Here is a 10,070-nt window from a genome sequence, read left to right as displayed (position 1 = left end):
TATCCACAAGCTTAGAAATCCTTGGCTCTTTTTGGCTCAAGCAAATTCTCAAATCTGCATTGTTATTGAGATTTATAATAAAAGGCTCAACATGTTCAAACAGCTTTTGATATTCATGTAAATGATTGAACCAAGCCTCGACCCAGTTGTTTTCAGACAATTTACACAGATTATCATCTACCGTCACCTCACATAGCATTCTGGTTGAACAAGTATATCGTTCATAGACATTGTGTGAAGAGAGTCCACAAAAATTGGGATATTTTAAGCCAAAAGATCTTCAAAACGTATATTGAAGTTTTCGCGAAGGAAAGATTGATGCCTGATTATATATTTGTGTAAGCCATTATCTACCACAACGTTTTTTAAGTTTGCGAACTGCAGAAAGTTATGATCTTCAATTTGAAGTTTCCAAAGAACAAGTTTATTCACAAATGCCCTTATCAAGTGCCTGGCTCATACAATGTTGATGTTTTGCTTTTGTAAAGAAATATTGAGATCATTAAGTTTTTGAAAGATTTCATGTAAATAAAAAACTCAGGTTTTTTCTGAGAAAGTGAAGCTGTCATAGTTGGATCAGTCTGTTGAAGGAACTCTATGACTTTATCGAAAAGTGCCACAAAACGTCCGAGACAATTTCCGATTGATAGCCAGCGTATATCTGTCGAATACAACAGAATGTCGAACGTTTCATCTTTACAAGCTTCTTGATGAGCAGATCTTTTGATTTTTCTTACTGCAAAAGCAATTAAGTCTAGGGTTTCAGAAAATATATTATTTCCAGTTCTTTTTGCTATCAGGTTTTCTCGATGGAGAACACAATGAATTGTGAAGATGGGATTAAATTCTATCCATCTGGCAACAAAACCCTGGGATTTGCCAATCATAGACGGTGCTCCGTCAGTGCATATTGATATGAGGTTGAGGGGATTAATGCCATTTTTAGTAAGATAATCCATGACTTCATTGTAGATCGTCACTCCCATGTTTTTCAGTACAGTTTTCATAAAGAGTAGGTTTTCACAAACTGTGGTAAAATTACCCCAAATTTAATCTATAAAAATTTCTTCAGAACACCTCTCCATAACAATCCACCCTACAACCTAATTACCACTCCACTCAAACCCACTGGCTTAACTGGCTGAAACTTCAAAATAACTGTCAATAATATTCTTGTTTACGAAAAATAAATTTGCATTCTACAAAAATATAGAGTAACCCATCAACAAATTAAAGTAAAAAAGTTATTCATGTATGTAGAACTTTGTAAGCAGGGGTGTATATGTAGCTGTGTCTCTTTTGTTAGGGAGGTACAGAAGGTGTCAATAGTTTTAGTTATTTTTAGTTTTATTGGATTTAATTCTTTGCTTTGACATATTTCATACATATTGTTAGAATAAGTGTAAAGAAGAGAAAAGGTGAGAAAGGAAAAGAGAGAGTAGCAAAGGAAAGAAGGGAGAATGGTGTAAAGGAATTAAAGAAGAATGGGAAATGGAGGGAGATTATCAATGGTAAATTACATGTCGATTAGCAAGGATAGAATAAAAATATTAAGAGAATCATGATTTGTATATTTAAAACTAATTTAAGTAAATAAAAATGATTGATTTCATCATCATCATCATCATCATCATCGTTTAGCGTCCGCTTTCCATGCTGGCATGGGTTGGACGGTGCAACTGATGTCTGGGAAGCCAGAAGGCTGCACCAGGCCCAGTCTGATCTGGCAATGTTTCTACGGCTGGATGCCTTTCCTAATGCCAACCACTCCATGAGTGTAGTGGATGCTTTTTACGTACCACCTGCACAGGTGCCAGACAAGTCTGGCAGAGTATCTAAAAACATTTGGGTTCAAATTCCTCAGCTAGTTAAGAGTGTGGTCTTCTTTTGATCATTAGTATTTATTGGTGAATATTAACAATGAATATGACATCTCATGCAAAGCACAGTATGCAGTACTTCTCACTGACTGATTTCAATTGTCAGATCTGATAAAAGTTTTAAAACATTTGAACGATTAAAAACGTTTATGCATACAATGAGACATCAGTTCTGAATGGCGATTAAGAAGGGAGGAATGATGAATATGATTTCATATGATTCAGAATTACAAAGCACGCACATCTTATTAGGAAAGGTATAAGCTTTGGGAAAATATATTCTCCATTTGATAACATAGTTTGGGTTATTACATCTATAATTCTAAATATATTTTAGACAGAGTAGTTTCAGCACCTATATTTTTATGGCAAAAATTATATCGATGCTGATTATAGCAGAATATCCCTCTGTTGTATAATCTAGATGTATTAGTTTTTAATTTAGCATGCTAAATAAATCCTTTAGAAGTACATGTACAGTCAAGTATTTCATTTGACTGAATACTTTTGCAAGCTTGTGGGCATTGAGTTAAGTACCTAATCACCATTCGAAATTAGTGTCTTCTTGTTTGTATTAGGGCTTTAGATCCTCCAAGTGTTTTAAATCATTCATCAATCGAAACACTCGAAATGAGTTTATGAGAATTATTTCTCTTTTCACAAGATGTCTTCATGAATAATATTTTATCAATTTTATTATACAAAGATGACTCCTTAGCTATCTGATTTCTCTCAAAACAACTGTTTTCTAAAAGCTTAAACAAATTGCATTTTCTTAATGTTTTAAATTCATCTGATCCTCTAGTGTGAACAACTTTCACTTTCATTTCTGTTATATAGTTTTCTATTTTGCTTTGCTTTCCACCCTCCTTTCTCTTTCTCCTTATCACTACCCTTCTTTCTACCCTCCTTTCTCTTTCTCCTTATTACTTTTTATATGCAATTTATCGCAAATATCCTTTTTACTATATGATCATTCAGGAAATGAAGCCATAGCTATTGTAATCATTATGCTTATTATTTTGTATTCAGAAATAACTTTTCTCCCGCTTATTTTTTTTTTCCGATTTGTATTCAATGTTCCATAAAATTAAGCTTATTTTTATACACACACATAAACACATACGCAAACACACACACATAAACACATACGCAAACACACACACACATGTGTGTGTATATATATATATATACATATATATATATGTACATACACATATATACATATATATATATACATATATATATATATAATATGTATATATATATGTATGTATGTATGTATATGTATATATATATAACATATATATATATATACATATATATATTATATATGTATATATTGTATGTATGTATGTATTGTATATATATATATATGTCTATTTTTTGTATATATTTATGTATTATATATAATATATATAATTATTATAAATGATGGGGAAAATCGATATTAATTTAATAATACCGTCATTTAACACCAAGTGGCTTAGCACAAAAAACTACGGAGGAAATACAAATTTATACATAAATTATTGAGAGTCATCCCACTATGTGGATAACTCTAGTGCTAAAAATAGCTCCGACAACCACCAGAAGATCCGTTTCCAACTAGAATCAACACACATTTAACTGAAGGACAGTGAAATCAACGAATAATAGATTGACTCTATACAATTGTTTCATTACTAATGCAATATGTAGTTTTACTTACACTTGCATCTATAAATCTTCGGTAGAGTTTGTCAGAAATGCAATTAATTAGATCGATTCGGGCGTCAAAAACACGAGCGGTCCAACCAATTACATTTTTAGTATGTCTCAAATTCAGCGCCAAAAGCATGCCTAGACTCCATTGGAAACGTATGCCGCATCAAATAAAATATGACTGCCGCGTAGTTAAATTTATAAAATTATAAATGAGGTGAAAAATCGATATTAATTTAATAATACCGTCAATTTAACACCAAGTGGCTTAGCACAAAAAACTACGGAGGAAATACAAATATTCAATATTTTATTTGATGCGGCATACGTTTCATGGAGTCTAGGCATGCTTTTGGCGCGGAATTTGAGACATACTAAAATGTAATGGGTTGGACCGCTCGTGTTTTTGACGCCCGAATCGATCTAATTAATTGCATTTCTGACAAACTCTACGAAGATTTATAGATGCAAGTGTAGTAAAACTACATATTGCATTAGTAATGAAACAATTGTATAGAGTCAATCTATTTTATTCGTTGTATTTCACTTTCCTTCAGTTAAATGTGTGTTGATTCTAGTTGGAAACGGATCTTCTGTGGTTGCTTCGGAGCTATTTTTAGCACTAGAGTTATCCACATAGTGGATGACTCTCTAATAATTTATATATATATATATATATATATACACATACAAATATGCACCAATATATGCATATATATCTGTATGTGTGTGTTTATGTATTTTTACACACATCCACACATATATATATATGCATACACACATATATGTATGTGTGCACATATGTATGTATGGATAGTTGGATGGATAGATGGATGGATGGAAAAGCGAGAATAGCAGAGAATGTGAATCAATGCAAAACTGAGGCATGCTTCAACTGCAGTGATAACTGAGTATGGCACATGACTGCACGCTATGTGGCTGTCTGTATGTGAAAATCCAAGCCTTAGATATCGTTACAAATACTTCACCATGGTAGGTCCATCTGTGCTATGGTATCTCGTAATACAATATAATACAAATAAAGATGACTAGAATTCAAGTAGACTTCTGTTAGCAGCTATCAGCAAGAGCTCTCGATATAATAAAGATATGTTAGGTTAGATGTTAAATATTAAACTTAAGAAATCATCATGACTCTATGTGTATATAGATATGTGTGTATGTATGTAGGTATGTATGTTTGTATGTATGTATGTATGTATGTATGTATTGTGTGTGTGTGTATGCATGTATGTATGTATGTTGTGTGTGTGTGTATGTATGTATATATGTATATGTATGTATGTATGTATGTGTGTGTGTGTGTATGTATGTATATATGTATGTATGTATGTATGTATGTATGTATGTATGTATGTGTGTATGTATGTATGTATGTATGTATGTGTGTATGTATGTATGTATGTATGTGTGTGTGTATGTATGTATGTATGTATGTATGTATGTATGTGTGTGTGTATGTATGTATGTATGTATGTATGTATGTATGTATGTGTGTGTGTGTGTATTAATGTATGTATGTATGTATGTATGTGTGTGTGTGTGTGATGTAGGTATGTATGTGTTGTGTGTGTTGTGTGTATGTATGTATGTATGTATGTATGTGTGTGTGTGTATGTATGTATGTATGTATGTGTGTGTGTGTGTATGTATGTATGTATGTTGAGACACATTGCTTAGTGGTTAGGGTGTTGCATTAATGATTGTAAGATTGTGGTTTTGATTCCTGGATTGGGTGATACATTGTATTCTTTAGCAAAACACTTTATTTCATGTTGCTCCAGGCCACTCACCTGGAGAAAGTGAGTAATCCTGCAATGGATTGGTGTCCTATCCACAGAGGAATATATACACCAAGGAAATCTGGGAAACTAACCTGAAGAGCCTTTGGATTGGGAGGGATCATTGATCCTTCTTTTTTTTTTGTATATGTATAACGTAATATTCTATTATTGGTAGGAAAATAAAAATGTATTACAGTCGGAGAAAAACAACTTTTAATACACACAGAATCTAAGTGCAATCTACAATAGGTTTCATGTCCCCAATAATACAAGGGTCGGATAAGCTTGTATAGTGTACTGTGTATTTTCAGGCAATCATTTGTGTTCAAAATACAACATAGCTGTTCTCAGAGAAAAAGTAAAAAAGAAAGAGGGGAAAAAATGTAAATAAAGAAAAAGAAAAAGAAACATGGAGAGAAGGTAGAAAAGGAATGTATTTTCTTTAGACTGTTAGAATGATGGTAATTAATATGGCAAGTGTAGTTAATACAATGGGGAATAATTAAAGCTTATGAGACTAAATGTTTAATCCAGAGAATATGGTGTTTTCCAGTTCAATAATAGAAACTTATCTAGATGCATATATATATATGATGCATATGTATGAAACTGTGTGTGCATTATGTATATCTATGTCTGTATGTATTGTCTTTATGTATGTATGTGTGTTTGTGAGTGCATATGGATCAATCATTGTGACATAGTGTGTACAGGTAGTGGTGTGTTGGTGCATGATGTGTGGGGAGGTTACATTTATTTCAAATCTCATTTCACTGTCTTAAAAAAAAGCAAGATCATATTGGATAATGTAGTTCTAAATATAATATAACTGAAAAGTAAGACTATGTTCACAGCTGGGATATCTATGATCATAGATCTGCATAATCATAACTGATCTGGAGTTACTCTAAAAAATAGATCGTAACTCAGAGATATCATCATTTCCATCATTATTTTTAAAATTCCAAGATGATGCAATGACACATTCATTTCATTGGTTAATCTATGTTGTGTGTACCCAACTTAAGACTTGTGGAATTGTCACAAGTTAAGGGCTTTTATTCAGGACTTGAAATCTCACTAGTTCACTGACAAAACATTGTTCTTTCAAGTCACACTAGAAGCGTAAATTTTAGGGTTAGAATTTTATAACTTCCTATCTGAGTTATATCAGTGCTAAGTTCAACCATTTTATAATTAGAATACTGGCCCTTGAATATGTTTTAGAGGTTACCTGAATGAAAATATAATTCCAACAAAAGTAATTTATCACCACTTAAGTTGTCCCCTGGACCCTTTAGCATTCAAATTATTCTGTCAGATGTATTTCTTATTTATTCACATTGTTTTGAATTAATCAGGCATTAGCTTGTAGCTTTGATATTTCAAAGATGTAATTGTACAGTTTTAGAATGATATTATAGGGTCGGTGTGAGGAGCCAGATCTAGCTGGTTTGAACATAAAGCAGGGACAATATTTGGGTCGGATGTGGCTGGTTTGAATGCAAATGGGTTTAAGGACATAGTTTCATTGAGGGCCATTATCCAGGTGATGTCCAAAATAACTGAAGGTTATTTATTACTCACATGTCAATAATTTTGGTTTCACATTAAAGTAGTTATCATCAAAGCTGAAGGAGAGTAGCTTCATAAAATAATCTTAAAAGAAATCTTATAGAGAGCTTATAGAGAGCATGTACACAAATTTGCTATTAAAATATTTGGTTTTCACTACTTTTACTTTTACTTGTTTCAGTCATTTGACTGCGGCCATGCTGGAGCACTGCCTTTAGTCGAGCAAATCGACCCCAGGACTTATTCTTTGTAAGCCTAGTACTTATTCTATCAGTCGCTTTTGTTGAACTGCTAAGTTACCAGGACCTAAACACACCAGCATCGGTTGTCAAACAATGTTGGGTGGGAGAACAGACACAGACACACAAGCACACACACACATATATACATACATATACATATATACGACGAGCTTCTTTCAGTTTCTGTCTACCAAATTCACTCAGAAGGCTTTGGTTGGTCTGAGGCTATAGTAGAAGTCACTTGCCCACGGTGCCACGCTGTCGGACTGAACCTGGAACCATGTGATTGGTAAACAAGCTACTTACCACACAGCCACTTCTACGCCTGTGTATACATATATACGTCGGGCTTCTTTCAGTTTTCGTCTACCAAATCCACTCACAAGGCTTTGGTCGGCCTGAGACTATAGTAGAAGACACTTGCCCAAGGCGCCACCCAGTGGGACTGAACCTGGAACCATGTGGCTGGTAAACAAGCTACTTACCACACAGCCACTCCTGCACCTATAGATTAGAATTATTTTATGAAATTACAAAATATATCCGGAAATACTTCTTGTTCTCAGTAAATAAGGTATGTATTAATATATACTATTTCATTCATACTAATGCCCAGGGAGTGTTATTTTGATTGAAACGATCATCGCTATTGGTAACTTTTAGAATTTTAGTTACCTGCTGGTTAAATCCTTTGTGAATTAAATAATGCTTTTGTGATCTTTTGTGAAGTTTTTGTTCCTTTTTCCCATTTCGGGCAAAACTAGAATTTCAAAACTGGGAAAGTAATGTAAAAATAAATTTTAATACAAACAAAAGTATATCAAGAACAAAGGAATTAAAAGATCATAAAAAATAGGCTGTCCAGGTAACAACAGGTGTTCTCATATTTGAAGTATTTAAAATAAAATTTCTGCTTGTGTAAAAAGTAAGCCTTGGTGGTGGTGGTGGTGGTGGTGGTGGTGTAAGTGGTGATGGTGTTGGCAGTGTTGACAGCAGTAGTGGTGGTTGGAGAAATGGGTTTTGTATTGTTGGCGCTGGTGTTGACGTTGTTGCTATTGTTGTGGTGATGGTGGGAGTGGTGGTGGAGAAAGCTGATGGTTGCGGTGGTACTTTTTGTGAAGGTGATGGTGATGGTGGGGACTGCATTATTTCCTTTGATCTTTTTTCTTGAGGAAGTTGTGCACATGGCCTTCACAAGCTCTCTCAGACCAGTAAACATTATGGTGACGTATGTTGTAGGGCAGGAATTGCAGAGAGCTGATGTACAGAAGAGAAAGACCAGGTTGAAGAGGTGAGTGTGGGCTTCTCTTAGGACGGACTCGATAAGGGTAATGAGAGAAGCAAGTGTGTTGGTTGTGCCTGAGTGGAGGTAGCAAACATACCCTGCCAACTCAGAAGAGCAGAGGCCATTGTAGTAGTAGCATGGAAGGCAGAGAGAGAAAAAGAGAAAGAGAAAGGGAGAGTGAGGTAAGAGAGGATGTCTGTGGGCCAGGACTTCTTGAGTAATGGTGTGGGACTACATGTTAATCATGAAGGCATGTGACTTAGGGGTTAAGGTGTTCAGCTTATCATCATAAGGTTGTGAGTTCAATTACCAGTGATGCAGTGTGTCCTTGAGCAAGACACTTTATTTTATGTTGCTCCAGTTCTCGCAGCTAGCAAAAAGGAGTAGTGCCTGTATTTCAAAGGGCCAGCCAGCCTTGTCCCACTCTGTGTCACTTGAATTTCACAAGCAGGCTTTTCCAGTGATCGGATCAAGTGGAACCCTCATTGTCATGGCTGACAGAGTGCTATATATCATCATCATCATCATTATCATTGCCATTTAATATCTGTTGTCAATGTTGACATGGATTGAATGCTTTGACCAGGGCTGGTAAGCTGAGGAGCTGCACCAGACTCCAATCTGATTTTGCATGACTTCTTAGGCTGGATGCCCTTCCTAATGCCAACCACAATGAGAGTGTAATGGGTGATTTAAATGCCACCGACACTGTTGCTAGTTGTGTGGCACCAATATCTGCCATGGCTAGGATTTCACTTGGCTTGATGGGTCTTCTTCTAAAGCACAGCATATCATCAAATGTCTTTGTCATTGGCTATTATTTCTGTGAGGCCCAGTGCTCGAAAGGTGCTTTTTACGTACCACCAGCACAGGTGCTACTTACATGACACTGTCATTGGCCACATAGCTACCATGAGGCTCAACCCTCAAAAGGTGCTTTTTATGTACCAATGGCATTAGTGCTAGTTACATGACATCAGCTACATTGCCTCCGTGAGGCCCAATGCTTTGAAAATGCTTTGCACAGATGCAAAGTCATGTGACACTGACAACAGTCACAACTAAGATTTCACTTGACTTGATGGGTCTTCTGAAGCATGGTACATCATCAAAGACCTTGGACACCATATATATATATATATAAATTCAGGGTGAATACTTGATAAATGTAAGCACCTGTATAGGTGATAGGATATATGTATCAAAAGAAAAACAGGACGCAAAGGATTTTGCGGTACATATGTTTCGGGCTTTATTGAACAACTAATTCTTATATCAGTGCATAGTTGATACAACAGATAGATCAAAAGCCTTCTTCAGCCGTATACAATTACCACACCAAAGACTTGTATCACATTATAACAGGTTTGAGAAAGAGTTTGAGAAAAAACCGAGTTTCATTGGGAAAGTAAATCCTCATAGGCATACATGGTATTGCAAGACTCCAAAACAAATCGTCCATACTGTTATATATATATATATACATATATATATATATATATATACACATATATACTACAAGAAATAATTTTTTTTATTTTTATGGAAACAAAAGGGCTTATAGGACTGCAAAAATGAA

The 10,070-nt window shown here is 34.8% G+C and overlaps 1 protein-coding gene across 1 annotated transcript; it reads right to left on the bottom strand.

The window, feature by feature from the left end:
- Positions 1-443: 443 nt before the first annotated feature.
- On the bottom strand, positions 444-986 carry LOC115215500. The gene has a single exon (XM_029784663.1). It carries the CDS (start codon positions 984-986, stop codon positions 444-446), a length of 543 nt encoding a protein of 180 aa, XP_029640523.1.
- Positions 987-10,070: the final 9,084 nt, after the last annotated feature.

Source organism: Octopus sinensis, linkage group LG9 (genome assembly GCF_006345805.1).
Source record: "Octopus sinensis linkage group LG9, ASM634580v1, whole genome shotgun sequence".
NCBI lineage: Eukaryota > Metazoa > Mollusca > Cephalopoda > Octopoda > Octopodidae > Octopus > Octopus sinensis.
The sequence above is the reverse complement of the archived record's forward strand: the minus strand, read 5'-3'. Positions and strand labels throughout refer to the sequence as shown.

Excerpts from the sequence above, each read along its gene's own strand:
- LOC115215500 (XM_029784663.1), bottom strand. The coding sequence starts at position 986 with ATGGGAGTGACGATCTACAATGAAGTCATGGATTATCTTACTAAAAAT.